At 39.2% G+C, this 21,932-nt stretch overlaps 1 protein-coding gene across 1 annotated transcript; it reads left to right on the top strand.

Moving 5' to 3' along the window:
• The first annotated feature begins 3,480 nt into the window (after positions 1–3,480).
• Positions 3,481–21,525, top strand: PRRG4 (proline rich and Gla domain 4). Its single transcript, XM_065944811.1, has 7 exons — positions 3,481–3,613; positions 4,001–4,122; positions 6,027–6,029; positions 9,512–9,675; positions 11,395–11,443; positions 12,429–12,561; positions 17,736–21,525. The coding sequence occupies exons 2-7, from the start codon at positions 4,023–4,025 to the stop codon at positions 17,968–17,970; spliced, it is 684 nt and encodes a 227-aa protein (XP_065800883.1). The 5' UTR covers positions 3,481–3,613; positions 4,001–4,022; the 3' UTR covers positions 17,971–21,525.
• Positions 21,526–21,932: the final 407 nt, after the last annotated feature.

The following is a 21,932-nucleotide window of genomic DNA, read 5'->3' as shown; positions in this document are numbered from 1 at the left end:
ACCTAATTTCAAAATACCTTGCAACTCCACAGTGGTTGAAGTCTATGTTCATACTGCCAAGTGCTATAATATTCTCTGGGAGCCAATATGATGACAGGGAAATGTACAGGGCTGTCATTCACCACTGAGAAACAGAATTTTATTTCTGTATCTGACTCCCCTCTCAGACTATAAACTCTGATATTTGATGTGAACACAAAGCCTCATTTGTTTTGGTCTAGATACCCAGATATGTGGGTGGACGAATTAGACCAAGGAATGTCATCAAAGTTCATGTCTGTTTATTCCACAGCATGAAGCATCTGACTATTTGCATCTCCAAATACAATGCAATGCACTCTTTCTACCTGAAAACAAATCGCTTTCATCCCTCCCAAAAAGTGTATTGAAGGAATTCCCTGGCAGTCCAGTATTTAGAGCTCCATGCTTTCACCGCTGAGGGCCTGGGTTCAACTTTTGGTCGGAGAACTAAGATCCCACAAGCCATAGGATGCAGCCAAAACACAAAATAGAAAATGAAATAGTATTTTAAAAATTCAAAATTCAAAATAAAAATGTACTGAGCATGAACAACATAAAAGAACTCTGTCGGGTTCTCTGGAGGCTAAAGATGAGTAAGTCTGTTCTTTCCTTTGATAAGAACTTTACTCAGCCCACATTCTTAGATATAGCTCTTAGATTAAATTCTCCTCCAGAACAGAGATTGTGGTGTCTCTCTCTCTATCCTCAGGGCTAAATGAATGAGTAAATAGAAGAATGAGTGTTCTAGTAGAGATATTCCCTGTTTAAGATGTAAACTACAAGAAATCATTTCTAGCCTCTTCACAGTGTAATCGAAATTGCTTAAGAACAATAAAAGGATTGAGGAGATATCAATCATAGAGACAGTTTAAAGAACAAGGTGGACAAATGGAAATCGAGGAAAGACTGGGAGAAGGAAAAAGAAAAAGCACTGTCTAGAAGGAATCATGGGAAACAGAGGCTGACTTTATTTTGGGGGGGTCGGGGCTCCAAAATCACTGCAGATGGTGACTGCCGCCATGAAATAAAAAGACGCTTACTCCTTGGAAGGAAAGTTATGACCAACCTAGATAGCATATTAAAAAGCAGAGACATTACTTTGCCAACAAAGGTTCATCTAGTCAAGGCTATGGTTTTTCCAGTAGTCATGTATCGATGTGAGAGTTGGACTATAAAGAAAGCTGAGTGTCAAAGAACTGATGTTTTTAAACTGTGGTGTTGGAGAAGACTCTTGAGAGTCCCTTGGACTGCAAGGAGATCCAACCAGTTCATCCTAAAGGAGATCGATCCTGAGTGTTCATTTGAAGGATTCATGTTGAAGCTGAAACTCCAATATTTGGCCACCTGATGCGAAGAGTTGACTTATTTGAAAAGACCCTGATGCTGGGAAAGATTGAAGGCAGGTGACGGGGATGACAGAGGTTGAGATGGTTGGATGGCATCACCTGCTCAATGGACATGAGCTTCAGTAAACTCTGGGAGTTGGTGATGGACAGGGAGGCCTGGCATGCTGCAGTCCATGGGGTCACAAAGAGTCGGACACGACTGAGTGACTGAACTGAACTGAACTGAGAAGGAATCAGTGAAGACAAAATTTCTGCAGAAAACAGAAAGAACTCAGTTGATTCTAGATATTTAGAATAGAGTAGGCAATTACCTTTGCGGGAAAAAATAAAATTTGGTGGAAATTGAATTAATCAACAATGAGAAAGGGGGAAAAAACATTTCTTCTAGCTTCTACCAAGTGATGTTGCGCCACTTTGGCCAAAGCATGGAACCTTAAATAATGTTCTAAAGAGTTGTTATAAGTGTTGTTTGGACAAGGCAGTAATGTGAACACCCAATATGTGCTCTGTCCACCTGCTGCCTTCATCACTTGAGGTGGTAATTCTCAAACTCTTTGGTCTCAGGACCTCTGCACATTTTTTAACATTATTAAGGATCTCCAGAGAGCTCTTACTTACATGAATTATATCTAGTGATATATACCACGCTATGCTGTGTTTAGTCAGTCGGTGGTGTCCCACTCTTTGGGATTCCATAATCTGTAGCCCGCCAGGCTCCTCTGTCCATGGGATTCTCCAGGCAAGAATACTGAAGTGGGTTGCCATGCCCTTCTTCAGGGGATCTTCCCAACCGAGGGATCGAATCCAGGTCTCCCCCATTGCAGGTGAATTCTTTACTATTTGAGCCACCAGGGAAGCCCAAAAATACTGGAGAGGGTAGCCTATCCCTTCTCCAGGGAGTCTTCCTCACCCAGGAATTGAACAGGGGTCTCCTGAATTGTAGGCGGATTCTTTACCAGCTGAGGAACCGGGAAGCCCTGATATTTATCATATTATCTGTTAAACTGAGAAATTTTTATAATCTTATTTCAAATCAAGACAACAGATTGTAGTTACTTTTGGTTATATTTCTGCATAGGCTCAAAATTTCAGACTTATTTATTTTATATATAAATATAATATATACATTATTTATTTATAAATTTCAGATTTATTTATTTTTTTAAAAAATGAGGTTATAGCTATCCTGCCAAGTATGACTAAAGCTAGCTAATAAAAGTACAGGAAAAAAAAACAAAAAACTAAGAACAGGCAAATTTTATTAATCTCTATTAAAAAAACGTACATGCTGATACTTAAATCTACTACCGTAGAAAATAATGGAAACCACAAAACACACGCAAGCACTCTACCAGCTGGGTGATGACATCGTTACACGTCGAATGGCCTCTGGAAATTTCCGCTGTGCATTCAGGAGGCAGTGACAGCGAAAAAGGCAAATTACGTCTTTGTATCATAAAGCAAATAGTTTTGACCACGGAGATCCCCTGAAAAGATCTTGGAGATGGCCCAGACCTGGCGAACCACGATTTGAAAACACATGTAATCAATTAATTTTTAAGGTCACTTCCTATTTAATATGCTCTGATAAAGATTTTGTTCTCCTTCGCGGACCACCCTTTGAGACCTAAGATCTTAAGATGGAGCTCGTCGCCTAGTGAAACCCAAATCGAAAATCCCCGGACGCGCCAGGGCGAGGGGAGGGTTCAGCAGGTGGTTTCTGTTTAGCACTGGGAGAGGAACTCAAGCTGCCCAGAGTCGGCGGAGGACGCGGGGTCTAGAAACCAGTCCCAAACCCGCCACCCGCGCGCCAAGGCGGGGCCAGAACTGGCTGCAGGCGGCCGGACTCGCCCAGGGCTTAGCGCAGAAAGAGGTGGCGGCGGCTGCGAGGCGCGGCTCCTGGAGACGCCAGCCAACCGCCCGCCCGCCGCAGGTGCGCCGGCCCCCGCGGGGAGGAGCGCGGCCAGGTGCTGCCAGGTAGCTGCCTTCTCCGGTTCTCACCGCTCTACTCTGCGGCCTCCCGGGATCCAGGCAGGACTCGCGCCGCGCGTCCCGGAGCCGGCCAGGGCGCCCCCTCCGCGAACCCCAGGCTCTTTCTCGGCCCGAGCGAGGGCGCCCTTCCCGTCCTGCGGAGAGCAAGGCGCGGATTCGGGGGGCGCCGAGACCGAGGGTCTGGCGGCCGCAGGGACAACCGAAGCACGGGACTCCGGCCCGGCTGTTGCTGGAACATGCGCCCGGAGCTGCAGGTGCGGGGGCCCGGAGGCTCGGCCCCGGCAGGGAATGGGTGGCTGGGAGGGGGCCTCCTCGGCGGACCGGGTCCGATTGCCACGCAGAGGGTCGCCGCGGCGACAGGCGCCCGCTCGGCCGGCCGCAGAGCCCGGAGGGCGGGGGCTGGGGAGGTGGGGACAGGGATGGTGGACGGGTGGATGGAGGGGAGGCGGCATTTGTCCCCCCGGAGCTCTCGGGGCCGCTTTCCGGGCGCGGGTCGGACCCTGGCGACCGAAACCGCGCGCGGGGCGCAGTCACGCGATGACTTGGAGCACAACAGGTCGGTGACTCGTTCCCATAGGAATTTAAACTGCTGAGCTGGGGGCACTTTTGACCTGTGTTTTTGGTTGGTTGGTTTGTTTCAGTTTGTTTGACAGTTGCCGGGCTATGTTTCCACTCCTGGTGCTCCTCAGCCAACTGCCCGCAGTTACCTTCGCGTTTCCTCATTGCACAAGAAGTCCGGAGGAGTCTAGCCATGCGAGAGAAGGTAAGCCTGGCTGCAGGTCCCAAGACCTGTATTCCAGGGCTCAAACGGGAAAGTGTAGTCTTTGAGATTACATGCCCCTCATCGATCGTAGAAGCGCTAAAATGCGCTTTAATTTGTGGTTTATTTGGTAATGTTGTGGTTTGTTATGTTAACTGCAGTTTTTATTTCTGAGAGTTACTTTTGTAAATATGTATTTAAGACCAGGTTGGTAGTTAACTGAATGGAAAAACTGTTTCAACTTCTGAAAATCAGTGAGTGCTGTTTCTCTAGATGAGGCCATGTGGTAATTCTGATGAGCATAGTTAGTTGTTCTTCCTGGAAAGAAGGACAAGGAGTCCCGGACCTAGTCTGGATTTGTTAGCAGACTCCGGGCAAGTTACTTAACCCCCTTTCAGCTTTTAAAATGATGAGGGAGTGAGGAGTGGAGTGATCTCTAAGGTCCTTTTATACTTTTTAATGTCTGGTTATCTGGGTAAAGTTAGATGATTTGAGATTAGGTTTGGGGCTTGCTACTTGACAGTCCCTTGGACTGCAAGGAGATCCTACCAGTCCATCATAAAGGAGATCAGTCCTGGGTGTTCATTGGAAGGACTGATGCTGAAGCTGAAACTCCAATACTTTGGCCACCTCATGCGAAGAGTTGACTCATTGGAAAAGACCCTGATGCTGGGAGGGATCGGGGGCAGGAGGAGAAGGGGACGATAGAGGATGAGATGGCTGGATGGCATCACCGACTCGATGGACATGAGTTTGAGTAAACTCCAGGAGTTGATGATGGACAGGGAGGCCTGGCAAACTGCGATTCACAGGGTGGCAAAGAGTCGGATATGACTGAGCGACTGAACTGAATTGAACTGAACCTAGAACTGCACACCTTGTGGTCTCCATGTCATAAACAGATTCCTGCCCACATTCTGAAAGCCTAACTGAGAAAACACAGGAAAGAAAAAAACTTGACTTTCGTTTCTCCCTGCCAAATCGCTGTGCTTCCCTACCTGGTGCCAATGTTTTGGATCCACCTCCCCAAACATATCTGTCCCACATTCATTCTCATCAGGTCCTACTCTCATTCTCTTTTGAGGAGGATCTGTTGCACTAAAACTCCTAATCATAATGCTAATAATGGTTAATACAGTTTAATGTCTCAAGCCTTCTAGGAGACTGTGTGTGTGTTAAAATAGGGCACTATCTTAACCTTAAGGAATCAAACACTGACCACAGGATCCTAAGCAACTGGATAAGGTAGTTAGTGGAACAGAGATTTGCAAGGAGATCCTTCTTGGTGCCTTCCACGTTGTACCATATATGTAAGTCCATTCGTATATAAGGTTGATGATCCATACTCAGCCCGCTGAGTATATCACAAGATATAGGCATAAAAGATACTCTCCAGGACATCATAAACTATGGAAGGAATTTAGAGATCATACTTGAGTGCAGAAGGCTGGAGATATCTGTGGGAAATGTAAATGAGGAAGTGTGTGTATTTAAAAGGCTTCTCTGGTGGTTCAGTTGGTAAAGAATCTGCCTGCAGGAACTCAGAGGGGCTCTGTATCAACCTAGAAGGGTGGGATTGGGAGGGAGCTAGGAGGGAAGTTCAAGACAGAGGGGCATGTGTATACCTATGGCTGATTCATGTTGAGGTTTGACAGAAACAAAATTCTGTAAAGCAATTATCCTTCAATTAAAAAATAAATTTTTTAATGAAAAAAAAAAAAAAAGAGTCTGCCTGTAGTGCAGGAGACCTGGGTTTGATCTCCAGGTCAGGAAGATCTCCTGGGGAAGGAAATGGCAACCTACTCCAGTATTCTTACCTGGAAGTCCACGTGGACTGCTTCATCTAGTGGGTGAGGCAGGGTGTAAGCTGATAATCTCCATAAACTCTATGACAGAAGTAGAAACAGAGAGTTCAAGAGCAGAGGTATTGGTTAGCAGTACTAGTTAGCATTAGTATTCGTTAGGTGTTAGTTAGCATAGTAGCTATGTCTCTGGAGAGGTGTATAGCACAGAAGCCAGTGCTCTCTGCAAATGAGATATAACAAACGGAGATGTGAAAAGTAACTAGGGAAATAAAGGACCTTCAGTTGGGTCATTATAAGAATCCCAATGAGAAATGATGGCGACTTGGAAAATTTTTCATTCTGTTTCGTGGTTGCATAAAATCTACAAGAACAAAGAAGAGGAAAGAACTAACATTTTGTCACAGGACAGAATAGTCTACCTTTTTAGAATATTTCTCAAAAAAACTAGCACTAATGAACCCATTCTGGCTCCCCTCCTTGGTTCAAATAGCTCAAAAATCTTGTTTATAAAATAGAAATGAAGCTGCTAGAATAGCACTGGCCAATAGAAATACAATGTGCACCACGTAAATAATTTAAAATTTTCTAGTAGCCACATTTTAAAAAGTAAAAAGAAATAGGTGCAATTAATTTTGATAAAGCGTTTAATTTAACCCAATATATTTCAAATGTTTAACCTAATATTACAAATATAAGCAATAGAAAACACTGAGATACTTTACATTTTTCTTAACCATGTCTTTGAAGTCCCTTTTATACTTAGTGTTCAGTTCAGTTCAGTCGCTCAGTCGTGTCCGACTCTCTATGACCCCGTGGACCACAGCACGCTAGGCCTCCCTGTCTATCACCAAATCCCGGAGTCTACTCGAACTCATCTCCATTGAGTCGGAGATGCCATCCAACCAGCTCATCCTCTGTTGTCCCATTCTCCTCCTGCCTTCAATCTCCCAGCACCAGGGTCTTTTGAAGTGAGTCAGCTCTTCACATCAGGAGGCCAAAGTATTGGAGTTTCAGCTTCAACATCAGTTGTTCCAATGAACACCCAGGACTGATCTCCTTTAGGATGGACTGTTTGGATCTCCTTGCAGTCCAAGGGTTTCTCAAGAGTCTTCTCCAACACCATCATTCAAAAACATCAATTCTTTGGCGCTCAGCTTTCTTTATAGTCCAATTCTCACATCCATACATGACCACTGGAAAAACCATAGCCTTGACTAGATGGACCTTTGTTGACAAAGTAATGTCTCTGCTTTCTAATATCCTGTCTAGGTTGGTCATAACTTTCCTTCCAGGGAGCAAGCATCTTTTAATTTCATAATTAAATCACCATCTGTAATCACCATCTGCAGTGATTTTGGAGCCCCTCAAAATAAAGTCAGCCACTGTTTCCCCATCTATTTGCCATGAAGTGATGGGACCAGATGCCATGATCTTAGTTTTCTGAATGTTGAGCTTTAAGCCAACTTTTTCACGCTCCTCTTTCACTTTCATCAAGAGGCTCTTTAGTTCTTCACTTTCTTCTGTAAGGGTGGTGTCATCTGTACATCTGAGGTTATTGATATTTCTCTTGGCAATCTTGATTCCAGCTTGTGCTTCATCCAGCCCAGCGTTTCTCATGATATACTCTGCATATAAGTTAAATAAGCAGGGTGACAATATACAGCCTTGAAGTACTCCTTTCCCTATTTGAAACCAATCTGTTGTTCCATGTCCAGTTCTAACTGTTGCTTCCTGACCTGCATACAGGTTTCTCAAAAGGCAGGTCAGGTGGTCTGGTATTCCCCTCTCTTTCAGAATTTTCCAGAGTTTATTGTGATCCACACAGTCAAAGGTTTTGGCATAGTCAATAAAGCAGAAATAGATGTTTTTCTGGAACTCTCTTGCTTTTTTGATGATCCAGCAGATGTTGGCAATTTGATCTCTGGTTCCTCTGCCTTTCTAAAACCAGCTTGAACATCTGTAAGTTCTAGGTTCACGTACTGCTGAAGCCTGGCTTGGAGAATTTTGAACATTACTTTACTAGCGTGTGAGATGAGTGCAATCGTATGGTAGTTTGAGCATTCTTTCAGATTGCCTTTCTTTGGGATGGGAATGAAAACTGACCTTTTCCAGTCCTGTGGCCACTGCTGAGTTTTCCAAATTTGCTGGCATATTGAGTGCAGCACTTTCACAGCATCATCTTTTAGGATTTGAAATAGCTCAACTGGAATTCCATCCCCTCCACTAGCTTTGTTCATAGTGGTGCTTCCCTAAGGCCCACTTGACTTCACATTCCAGGATGTCTGGCTCTAGGTGAGTGATTATCTGGGTTGTGAAGATCTTTTTTGTAAAGTTCTTCTGTGTATTCTTGCCACCTCTTAATATCTTAATATCTTCTGTTAGGTCCATACCATTTCTGTCCTTTATTGTGCCCATCTTTGCATGAAATGTTCCCTTGGTATCTCTAATTTTCTTGAAGAGATCTCTAGTCTTTCCCATTCTATTGTTTTCTTCTATTTCTTTGCACTGATCACTGAGGAAGGCTTTCTTACCTCTCCTGGCTATTCTTTGGAACTCTGTATTCAAATGGTTATATCTCTTCTTTTCTTCTTTGCTTTTTGCTTCTCTTCTTTTCACAGCTATTTGTAAGGCCTCCTCAGACAGCCATTTTGCTTTTTTGCATTTCTTTTTCTTGGGGATGGTTTTGATCCCTGCCTCCTATACAGTGTTAACGAACCTCTGTCCATAGTTCATCAGGCACTCTATCAAATCTAGCCCCTTAAATCTATTTCTCACTTCCACTGTATAATCATAAGGGATTTGATTTAGGTCATACCTGAATGGTCCAGTGGTTTTCCTCACTGTCTTCAATTTAAGTCTGAATTCTACACTTAGAACACATTCAATTCCCACTACCCACGTTTCAGGTTCTCTATACCATATGTGACTAGTGGCTGCTATATTGGACAAAATAGCTCTGTTAAGACTCACACCTGGGACTTCTTGGTGGTCCAGCAGTCTTGGTCAGGACTCTGTGCTACTAATGCAGAAGGCATGGGTTCGGTCCTGGTTGGGAACTAAGATCCTGCATGCCACACAGCACTGCCAAAAAAAAAGGTGATTTAGGAAATGGCAACCCGGAGATGTAAGTGACTTATCCCAGGATATACAGCTGATAGCTAAGCCAAGTCAGAAAAGAAAAATCTGTGTCTTCTGTGTCTAACACTCTGCCAGTACACCAGACTAATTTTTCTCAGTCAAAATAACAGGAAACCAGTGCTTTAGAAATAGCATAGACTGGCCTGTCATTTATTGGAAAAATAATTGTCTAGAGGAAAAAATGAAACTCAATTTTTTTTCACTTACGCTGGTAACTTTAGACATAATCTACTCAAGTATGTCCCTGAATTTGATTAATATCTGTATTTCATCTTTAGCAGGAATTATCTTTACTGATGATATTTCATTTTGTCAGAGTTTAAAACCACAGAAGAAAGTTGGGTGTAATTTAACCACATCAAAGGAACTATGTGCTCTTCCCATAATTAAAACAGGAATTTTCTGCCTTATTTTTATCAATGTTTGCAATCTTTCTATTTCTTTGTTAGTTTTTACATCAAAAGAAGAAGCAAACCTGTTCATACATAGACACCTCCTATATAATAGATTTGATTTGGAGCTCTTCACTCCCGGTGACCTAGAAAGAGAATGCACAGAAGAACTATGTAATTATGAGGAAGCCAGAGAGATTTTTGTGGATGAAGATAAAACGGTAATTCTGTTGATGATGTTAATTGATTAGACGTTTATTAAATTGTACTTTAAAAAGTGGTACTTTCAGGCATTAGAAATTATATGCCTTAAATAAAATTAGGATTGTATACCTGTTATCTCTTTCTACTTTCTTAAAATGCTAATTAACCCATTTAGATTTTACTTTATACTTCCCTGGGTTTACAGTAATTAGCAAATTATCAATTATGTTATAATTTTGTGTTTAACATTTATGATACTCAAAGACAGTCTTGAAGCACAGTGAATTAAACTTCAGGATATTGAGTTAGCTCTCTGACTCAGGCTTCAATCAGTCAAAACTCAAGAGAAATTTTTCCTATCAAGACTTAGCTTTTTGATGACTATATTTATATTTCAAGTACTTATTGACAATCTACTATGTGTCATATGCTCCCCTAGAAACCGAGGATAAAATATATATTCCCTGCATTCAGAAGTTTATTGCTTGGCAATAAACTTTTAGAATTTCTCCCTTAAAATATAATTAACTTCCATCTGTTAATCCTGAAAGGTACAAAACAAATAGCCAGCACTGTCCCTGTTATAATCTGGCATATTCTTTAAGACTATCAAGTGACCCAGATTCTTTACTTTTGTAAATAAGCCCAAGCTTCAATAACCCCAGCTCTTTTTCCCCTTCCTCAAGAATCCCATTTTACTCTTTAGTCAATACGAACCTCTCTCGGTATTCTTCAAATGAAGATATTACTGAAACTTAGCTCTTTTTCTTCCCAAATTGTCCCCAGCCTCCCGTTACGGCTGTTATCTGCTGCGTCTGTTAGAAAAAGGAAGCAAAGACTGCTCTGCCTTGTAGTTGTCTGTTGAAATTCTGTTCTGTTTCTCACAAACCCATTTTCTAGTTTTACCACCGTTCCTGAAAAGCGGCTTCCATTCTCTAAAGTAACACTGAACTTAAAAAGTCTCAGGGATTAAAAAAAAAAAGTCTCTGGGATGTCTTTCCAAATCAGTAAATACCTTTTAATAAAATCTCTGAGCAAGGGCTTCCCTGCTGGTCCAGTGGTTGAAAGCCTGCCTGCCAATGCAGAGGACACAAGTTCGATCCCTGGCCCCAGAAGATCCCACATGCCTCGGGGCAATGAACTGTATGTCACAACTACTGAGTCTGTGCTCCACAACAAGAGAAGACACCACAATGAAAAGCCCTCATGCTGCAACTAGAAAGTAGCTGCTGATTGCCACAACTAGAGAAAACCTGCCTGCAAACATAGACCCAGCACAGCCAAAAATAAATTTTTTTAAAAAACCTATAAAAATCTCCTAGCAAACTGAAGGCTCACCTAGTGTAGAAAAAAGTCAGACTCCTTTTCAAACACGATCATGAGTCCTCTGCTTCAGCTTCCACCTCTGCTGTTTTCATCAACTCTCTAATTCGTTAGTGTCCCTGGATATCTGAGTGAGGGCCCCGGGCCAATGAAGGAAGAAATATCAGGATCCAGTGGTAAAGAGCTGGCACTAGCTATAAATCCCTGGCCAATTTCAGAGTTGGAAGAATCGGTGGTGGGTGGCAATGCTTTAATTATTTAATAGAGTGAGTCACTTGCTCCAGCATGAATGAACTGGTGTCCAACTCATGGCACATGCCAAGCGTTTATCACCCCTAGTCTAGGTCCTTGAGACCAAATGAAATTACCTTAAAGAAATTAAATAAACTTGGAAATTTTTACCTTTCTCTTAGAAGAAATTTTGGCAAGAATATTCAGTTAGAGGACCAACCACAAAATCAGGTAAGGCAAGAATGAATCAATTTTAATGTTTTTTTCCCACCCTCTATCATAGTACATTTTTAGTTTCATTGTTTGAGTTTGGTTGTTGCACAACATACATACCTTGTAAATCCGGGGAAGATTTCTCAATTATACACAGGGCTATCTAAGACAGAAAAGGCTGCATTTGTCTATTTATACACTGAAAATCAAGTTTGGTGAGATACTAGGGAAATGAGATAATAGGCTTAATTCGCTCTTTTAAACAACTCGGCTAAGTCAGGACTTGCACAGAATAAAAGTAAGACTGTTACTTTCAAGTAGTAAGCTATTTTAATTTTTTTTTTCTTTTTTTACCATTACAAGTGAATGGAATACTTGTGCTACTAAGTAAATTAAGATTGTTAGATAGAATCTAGTAACTTCTAGAGAGGGGAGATCCTTTGTCTTATCTGCATTGATCATCTCTAGCTGCTTTTTTGTCAGGTTTGTTTTGGTTTTGGCAGCGATTTTTTTATTCCTCCTAGGCAGGGTTCAGCTGTAGGGAGACTATAATACATAGCTACTCTGGAGTTGCTTAGTAAATTTCTCTCAGTAGTTAATATCAGAATGTGTATAGTTGAACGAAGAATATATTTATCCCGCTTAGTCTTGACACTTAAAATAAATCAGGGACTTCCCCTGGGGGTCCAGTGGCTAAGTTGCTGAACTCCCAATGCAGGGAACCCGGGTTCCATCCCTGGTCAGGGATCTAGATCCCACATAACGCGACTAAGACCCAGCACAGCCAAAATGGATAAATAATTTTGATTAAAATAATAAAAATAAATAAAGCCATACCTAGGCCTTTTAGGAAGTGTATCTTTTTTCTTTTTTTTTTTTTCTGGTCCTGTCTCTGGCACAGACTTTTAAAAGTAACCAATGTTAATTATTAGATGCTTAATAATGTGCTTAGATGGTGCTTTTCAGTTGTTATATTTATGTTCGTTTAATGATCTCTCTTAAGATGCTAACAGAGAGAAAATCGACGTTATGGGCCTTCTGACTGGATTAATTGCTGCTGGAGTATTTTTGGTTATTTTGGGATTAGTTGGCTACTATCTTTGTATCACCAAGTGTCACAGGCAACAGTATCGAGGGTAAGTATCAAGTGAAAATATTTAATTCACTTTTTATACTAGTATACTTTCTATACTGTTATTTTTAAATGGCTGAAAAAATGACTGCCTATATTTTGAAGTCTATTTTTTATTTTGCGATAATTTCAGATACACAGGAAAGTTGCAAAGATGGCACAGAGAGTTCCTATGTATCCTTCACCAGTTCCTTCACTGTTAACCTCTCATGTTACCATATTACATTTGCAAAACTAACAAGCCAACTCTGGGCTTCCCTGGTGGCTCAGATGGTAAAGAATGCCTGCAATGCAGGAAACCTAGGTTCAATCCCTAGATTAGGAAGATTCCCCTGGAGAAGGGAATGGGTAGCCACTTCCAGTATTCTTGCCTGGAAGATTCAATGGACAGAGAAGGTTGGCGGGCTCCCATCCATGGGGTCACAAAGAGTTGGACATGATAATACAAGCCAATGTTAATACATTGCTATTAACTGAATTCCAGCATATTAGTAAAGCTTCCTAAAGGCCATAATTGTTTGCATAATAAATCTCAACATCATTAGAGTAAAAAGTTATTATCATTCATATTCTTATCTGTAAGTATAGATAAAAGTGTAGAACTACCTTATTTAAAAAAAAAAAAAAAGCAGCACATGTGAAACAGGCAATCAGAATTATTTCTTCTATATCCTTATTTACCCTGTTTATGGTTCCAAATTCTACAAAGACGCTCATTATTGACCAGGTGATAAAATGATTGTGGAAATAGTGATGATGGCTGTACAACATTGTGAATATAATTAATACCATTAATTGTACACCTGAAAATGGTTATAATGACAAACTTTATGTTCTGCATATTTTACCATAATTAAAATTTTTTCTTTATTGTTAAGGTAAGAGTTTAGGGCAATAGAGGTGGAATTAGGATAAATCCATTGGAAGATAAAAGCTGAAGCCATGAAAGTAGGTGAGTTTTCTGAGTGTGATGAAAGGACAGAGACGAGGGCAGAGGCAAGTCTGAAAGGAGGCCCGTAGTAAGAGTGCAGAGGACGTTGGTTGTTGCTGTTGTTCTAGTCTCTTAGCTGTATCCAGCTCTTTTGTGACCCCATGGACTGTAGCCCACCAGGTTCCTCTGTCCATGGGATTTCTCAAGCAAACATAGTGGACTGAGTTGCCATTTCCTTCTCCAGGGAATCCTTCCAACCCACGGATTGAACTCACGTCCTCTGCATTGCAGGCAGATTGTTTACCGTTGATCTTCCTGGGAAGCCCCTGCAGAGGAGGACATGCCAGCAACAGGGGGGCAGAGGACCGGGGCAAAGTAAAGTGTAATTCTGTCCCCCAGCTGGAATTCCTAACAGTCCCTGAGGCATTACGTGATCATGGGCAGGAACTAAGGAGATTGTCTGAGAGTTCTATAAATCCTCGAGAAGTTTGAAAAGTGAAAGAAAGTAAGGAAAATTTTGTGTAATTTTTCTTAAGCCACTATCTTTAAGCTGAGGTTTCTATTAATTTCACCTACTTAACAAACAGGAAATCAGCAAGTTCTTACCATTTTCAAGGACTTTTGACTAAGATCTTATTTCATATGGCTTTCTCCACAAGCTGCAGGATACCTGGAAATTCATGAGTTAATGAAGAAATTGGAATATTTACATTTAAAAACTCTCCTTGTCTTTTTTTTATTTTTATTTTTATTTTTCAGTGGGTTTTGTCATACACTGATATGAATCAGCCATAGAGTTACACGTATTCCCCATCCCGATCCCCCCTCCCACCTCCCTCTCCACCCGATTCCTCTGGGTCTTCCCAGCCCACCAGGCCCGAGCACTTGACTCATGCATCCCACCTGGGCTGGTGGTCTGTTTCACCATAGATAATATACATGCTGTTCTTTCGAAACATCCCACCCTTACCTTCTCCCACAGAGTTCAAAAGTCTGTTCTGTACTTCTGTGTCTCTTTTTCTGTTTTGCATATAGGGTTATCATTACCATCTTTCTAAATTCCATATATATGTGTTAGTATACTGTAGTGTTCTTTATCTTTCTGGCTTACTTCACTCTGTATAATGGGCTCCAGTTTCGTCCATCTCATTAGAACTGATTCAAATGAATTCTTTTTAACGGCTGAGTAATATTCCATGGTGTATATGTACCACAGCTTCCTTATCCATTCATCTGCTGATGGGCATCTAGGTTGCTTCCATGTCCTGGCTATTATAAACAGTGCTGCGATGAACATTGGGGTGCACGTGTCTCTTTCAGATCTGGATTCCTCAGTGTGTATGCCCAGAAGTGGTATTGCTGGGTCATATGGCAGTTCTATTTAATGAAAATTAAAAGCTTTTGCACAACAAAGGAAACTATAAGTAAGGTGAAAAGACAGCCCTCAGATTGGGAGAAAATAATAGCAAATGAGGAAACAGACAAAGGATTAATCTCAAAAATATACAAGCAACTCCTGAAGCTCAATTCCAGAAAAATAAATGACCCAATCAAAAAATGGGCCAAAGAACTAAACAGACATTTCTCCAAAGAAGACATACAGATGGCTAATAAACACATGAAAAGATGCTCAACATCACTCATTATCAGAGAAATGCAAATCAAAACCACAATGAGGTACCATTACACACCAGTCAAGATGGCTGCTATCCAAAAGTCTACAAGCAATAAATGCTGGAGAGGGTGTGGAGAAAAGGGAACCCTCTTACACTGTTGGTGGGAATGCAAACTAGTACAGCCACTATGGAAAACAGTGTGGAGATTTCCTTGTCTTTTATCTTTTATCCTTGTCTTTTATCTTTCCTTCTTTTCTATCTCATTTACAATATTTTCCCCCAAAGTCCCATGTGTATGCCCTCAGTATTTAATAATTTCCCTGAAGATCTGTGAACAGAGCCATTGTCTGGTGTCATGCTCAACATCGTTCTCTTCTCCTTCCTATTTTTTTTCCATTTCTCTGCTTTTCTTCACTGCTACACCTTCTGCCTTTTTTTTTCTCTGAAGCCTTCTAGCTTCTTTCCTGCATGAGTTTAGAAGCAGAATTCAAAGCATGGAATAAAGAGGTGCCATTATTATGCATGTTTTCTGTGTATGTTAGTATTAAATATTGAAAACCCAGATATCTCTTATTTTAAAAGTAAGATTAGTTTTACTTAGTACAGTAGAATGCTGTCCCGTTTACAGGTCATTTTTACATCTGCTGTCTCACTTTGATTCTCAGAGCAACCCTTTATAGGGGACACTTCAAACTAGGTTAACTAGACATTCCTTTGTGTTAAGATTAACTTTTAAATACTTACTAACTGACTAAAGTACTTTTTATCAATTGTCCCAAGAAATTTTTCCAACAGTTACATGTTCTCTTTCTACATTTTGCAAGTCTGGAAGTGGGGGAAGGGTGAGGAATATTTTGAAAAAGAAAAGAGTAAAAAATGAGATCATTGTTAGAATAGTTTGTCTCATTCTTTTGTAAAAACATGCCAAGAAATGGGAAGCAAGATCTTTTCATTTCTTAGTCCCTATATTTTACGGAGGAAGATAGGCATAATATAATGTTGTCAGCTTATCCGAGATGTTCTTGGTGTGTGTTTTCTGATTTCAGTCATGTAAGGTATATGTAAGACATCACTGTGAAAACACTTAATGACTTTATTTTTTTTCACTTAATGACTTTAATATTATTATACTGTTCCTGTAACAGTTTTTGAAGGTCAACGTGGAAAAATTTATTTCTTCAAGTAAAACATCTGCCTCTCCTGTTTCCTATAAGCAAACTAGTAGTACTTTTCATCACAAGCTAATGAATGTGGCAAGTGACAATCCTACCATGCGTACATTCCAGATTTCCGACAGAGGAGGAATTGTATTGAGCCCTCTAAGTAAACTTCTGAGGCTCTCAGTCACCTCTCAGCTATTGAAGGGCAGATTATTCAATTCCTCGATTTACTTAGACCTTTTTCTTTTCTTCTCCCTCTGCCATTTTCCTCTCTTTCCTTTCAATTTCAGATCTCATTATAACTTCCAACAGCAAAGGTATTCTATGAGGCAAGTTGATATTAATTTAGTTTGCAGAAGAGTACAGTATTTTGGGTCTGCTAAACTCTTATTAGGAAGAATACTACTATAAATATCGACTACAGGTTCGGGATTATCTATATATTTAAATTATCTTATTAACCATACTATAGGAGGTTAATTTCTGCATAGATGCTTCATAGACAGCCAACTTCACAGTCTAAATGGATCAGTTTACTTATCTTTAAATTATAATTTGTAATTCACAAGTGAGAAGGGGAAATGTAGTTTTGGAACACCAGACTGGTATTGCATTTCAGTTTTCATTGGCTGGTGTAGGTGACAAAGTTTTGTGAAAAATGGTGTAACTTGAACTAAGCCATTTTTTTTTAATTAAAAAGTTTTTTTTTCTAATTGTTAGGCTTGGATCCGTGTAGATCAATGGGGAGTAAAGACACTACCTTGGCAAGACCAGAGAGCTATAAAATAAAGCAAGGCTAGATTAAGGGAGGCTTTGAAAAGTAGGCACAGGAGTTGGAAGTTGATTCAGTAGAAAGTGGACTTCAAGTTAGCCTTTTGTGGAGAAGAATGATGGGATGGAAGCCCTGCTGAGGAGGGATGGACCAGGTAGCAGGGTTGCAGGGGTAACAGGAGAGAGATGGGCATCCACTGATGTTATTACCTCTGTGGCATCAATTTTCTTAGCTTTGAGTTGTACCACCTTTCAACAAAGCCTGGATTTGGTTTAACACCATACTTTGAGAAAATTTTAATTCAGGAATAGGAGAAAAAAAGAATTCATGTGTTTTGAGTCCTCATTACAGTATTCCATACTGTGCTTAGATGCCTTACATAATCTTTCTTAATCCACACAAAACACCTCTGTTATTGTAGCTATTATTATTCCCATTTTACAGAGGGAGAAACATTAGGTTACCTTGCCTTTGGTCGCATTGCTAGGAAATGATAGGATCCTGTTTCATACACATGACTGACTTCAAAGCTCTTGGCCTTCCCACTAAACGAAGACTCATTCAGAGTGTATGGGTAAAATAAAACTTGTTATATTAATAAAGAAGGTTCAGCTTTGATCTAAATAGTTGGATTTCTTAATATTGCTCTCTTAGCCTAAAATATTGCCTTTCGTAGACCTCAATGCTCTCTCTATTTAGTTCTTCAGACACCTACGTAAGAAGGGGCAGACACACTCCTTCCATCATCTTCAGAAGACCAGAGGAGGCTGTCCTGTCTCCATCGCCACCTTCATTGGAAGATACAGGATTACCTTCTTATGAACAGGCAGTGGCATTGACCAGAAAACAGAGTGTTTCACCACCACCACCTTATCCTGGGCCAGCAAATGATTTTAGGGTATTTAAAAAGTCTATGTCTCTCCCATCTCACTAAGCCCTCATTGTCTTGGTGATATAGGACATTCACATTATTTAAGTGGTTCTTTTCCCTGAACCAAAAGAGACAGGTCAATTCAGCTGTGTAGGACAAACTGTAGGGAGTAAGGAGAAATGAGCATGTGTTCTCTGCCCCTGGAGTTATGTCAGCATCTTTAACCTGAATTGGATAATCAGCTAGATAAGGAATTTTGTGTCCTTGCAGTGAAGAAGAGAGCATTGTTCTGTTCAAAAGAATGCTATGGATGTCACAGCTAAAACTGGTGAACTGTCTGTATCCTTTGTACAGAAAAAAGTTGTAGATTTGTTGTTGTGTTAGTTGCTCAGTTATGTCCCACTCTTTGCGACCCTATGGAGTGGAGCTTGATAAATTTGTGCATATTACCGATGAGTAGACATACCCATTTTCATTGCTAAGTTATCTGTATCTGACTATGCATAACTCTTAATCTGGAAAATTTGTCAAAGTTTATAAATAATAGTTTGAGAACCTAGAAGTAACTTACTTTTCTGCTATCAAAATAATATTGATTAAAGTTACCAGCAATCCCTTGTATCTTTTAATGTCTGGACACAGAAGATCATAGGTAATAATTTTGACCTATAGTTTGTATCTTCTAATTCTCTATGTGACCAGTCTCCCCTTACAAACATAATAGAATATAAGCTATAAACTTCTGCAATGAATGTGTGTGCACAAATTTATTTTAATTTATGTGTATGTGAATTTGTTTCCTCTTTGCAGGAACTCAAAAAATAACATACTCCTGAGAAATAGAAAAGTCTGTTCTTTGTTTTTGCCAGGCATTGCTTTTTTCTATGTAATACCATTTATAAAATTGTATTTTGTTTTATAATTTTTAGAGAGATGAGATTAAAACTCACAGGCATTTGGTAGGTCCTTCCAAATTAAATGCTGAAAAAGTATAAATCATATTACACTGTATTTGAGTGTATGTCTTACTTTTAAGACAGTGTGATCTTAATCCAGATGAAAAAGATCTTAATCATTACAGACTGCTAAAGACCTTACCTTTGATATTTTCAGAGTCTCTTTGGTTACTTGTTGCAAAGAAATCATCTGGCAAAATTTGTTGTTGTTTGGTGTTTGGGTTTGTTTTAAATTAATCTTTATTGGAGTATTATAATTGCTTTACAGTGTTGTTTCGGTTAACCATATATATATATATATATATATATATATATCTCCATATATATATAATCATATGTATCATATATATATGAGTCAACCATACATACATACATATATATATGTATCCCTTTCCTTTTGAACTTCTTTCCCTTTCAGGTCACCACAGTACATTAAGTAGACTTCTCCTACAGTGTTCTCATTAGTTATCTATTTTATACATAGTAACATTTAGATACAATTAGTAAAAGTGGTTTTTTTAATGCCACCTACATAACCTATAAAAATTTTATTACTAGTCATATATTGGCTTTACATAAGCACTTTTCCTCATGTAACTTTGCCCTTATTTTAATCCTCTTTAAAAGGTCAGAGGCAGGACTTCCCTGGTGACCTAGTGGTTAAGCCTCTGCACTTGCAATTCAAGGGGCGTGGGTTTGATTCCTGGGCAGGGAACTAAGATTCCACGTGTCACACAGCCAATAAATAAATAAAGCAAGCAAGCACTTAATGTTGGTTCTGAGGCTAATTAGGAAACATTAAAAAAAAAAAAGATTGGAAGCAAACTCTATCATTTTAGCAATCACTCTAAGGCATACAAGGATAATTTGCCCCAAATCTAACGTGTTGGTAAGAGCTAGGTTTAGAATGAGCAAGCACATTTTTCTCAGTCCCATCTTATACCGATAGAATTACACTGTCTCAAATTATAAAGTATAAACAATTCTAAGTCTGTATGAGAAATGTATAGACATTTGTCATTTATACATAAATGTATATAAGAGCATATATTACATATCTGTATTTTCTCACACATGTGTTTCTTAGGATGGATAAAAATATAAGATATGATTTATCTTTTATTGAATCACAATCTGAAATATTCCATGAACTTGTTTACTCCAGTTGACTCCCAGAAATCTTGCTGTAAATCCAGCTTCAGGGCCTGTGACAACCCGTCACCCAGCAGCAGCATAGATTTATCATATGCCATCACTTACTGTAAAACTATTGCTCTAACCTGAACAAATCTGGAATTCATCATGATTATGAAATAAAGGGTGTTTGTAGAGAATCCAATGTTGAGAATCCAATCCATAATAATTTAAATATAAAGCAGAAAATGTGATAGAATCATAACCAACAAATATTTATGATAATTAAAAGGAAAATATTAATATAAAATTATTAATATTTTAATATTAATGGACATGTATTTCTGTCCCATTCTCCCTTTTGTATTCCTATTGTATTTTTGGTAGTGGGTTTTTTGGTTTGATTAATTTGTTTTTTTGTGTGCTTCTTTCTTGAGTAACTGGTTAGTGTTAACCATTAAGTCTATCTTGACACAAAACTTCATAGTTGATTAGACAGTTTTCCCCTCTATTACAATCAGGAAATGAATGTAATATGGGTATGAAAAGGGAAAAGAAAAGGGAAAGTCACACAGTCGTGTCCGACTCTTTGCGACCCCGATTGTAGCCTGCCAGGCTCCTCTGTTTGTGGGATTTTCCAGACAAGAATACTGGAGTGGATTGCCATTTCCTTCTCCAAGGGATCTTCCCAACCCAGGGATCAAACCAGGTCTTCCTCATTGCAGGTAGATTCTTTATCATCTGAGTCACCAGGAATAAGACTAGAAAAAGACAAATACCCATTTATGGGGTTTTGCCTTCAATAGGATAGATAAGTCTACACAGAATAGTCTCTTAAGATGAAAAAAATCAAAGAGAGCACAAACTATGTGTCAGAGTTTTGCATCCATTAATATTATGCCCTCTGAGTGAATACACAGTGAAAATCCTCAGAACAATTAAGAGCTAGAGCAATGGTGTTCTCTGTATCTGGTTTCCTGTTTGCCTATAAAATTCTAACAATTTTTTTCTATTTCTCAGATAAGTTATGTGTATGTGTCCTTTTCCTATACATACAAGTGAATTTTTTAATGAGAAGAAGTTTGTCAGTGCTGTTTGAAAGCTTAATTTCATATTATTCATGCTGTTTTTTATTCTAACTGAATGTGAAATAGTTTGTATTAGTTACTGGTTGATTTGAAATATTGTATGTGGCATTTATACTACTAGAAGAATGTCTAAAATTTCTGTAATTTTTTAAAAACTAGATTCTTTTGTAAATCCTGCCTGTGTAGCATTTTGGAACGTGTCTGACATATACTGATATCTTTAACCTTCCGTATTGTATTTCCTTCAGCATTTTTTTTTGTTGTTTAAAAATGTTTCCCTAACAGTTAAAAGTTTAAGGCAACTCAGTACTTACCAGCATTTTCATTATGTGGAAAAAGCAACTCGCTTTTGAATACATTTTTCTTACATGCTTGATTATATTTTGGCTTTAATGGATTTCCTATTACAGACATTTTTTATACATGTGAATAAACTTTATGCTAAGTAAATATTTGTTGCTTGTTTCAATGTTTTTTGAAGAATATTTAATTCTTATTCCTCATATAATGGCATATAATTATGTGAACAGTGTATTGCATGTTTTCAAAACAATGTTTACAGCATGTTATTGCTGTATCTATCTTTTACCTGGGGGTGGTAACTTTCTATTTAAACAGTTTAATTGCAATTGTGAAAGTGCTATTTTCCTTAACAGAGTTTTAATATTTAATATATTGTTTGAGGCAAATTTATAATATATTATTGCTTAAAACTGAATTTACTTCTATGACCTTTATACATAGATTAAAAGCTTTTTTAAATATAGCAAGGTTATACTAAATTATAGGAGTAACAGTACCTCTAACATAAGAGAAACACATTAGGTAATACTATGTATCATACAGA

This window comes from Muntiacus reevesi, chromosome 9 (genome assembly GCF_963930625.1).
Source record: "Muntiacus reevesi chromosome 9, mMunRee1.1, whole genome shotgun sequence".
Taxonomy (NCBI): domain Eukaryota; kingdom Metazoa; phylum Chordata; class Mammalia; order Artiodactyla; family Cervidae; genus Muntiacus; species Muntiacus reevesi.
This window is presented reverse-complemented; position numbering and strand designations above follow the sequence as displayed.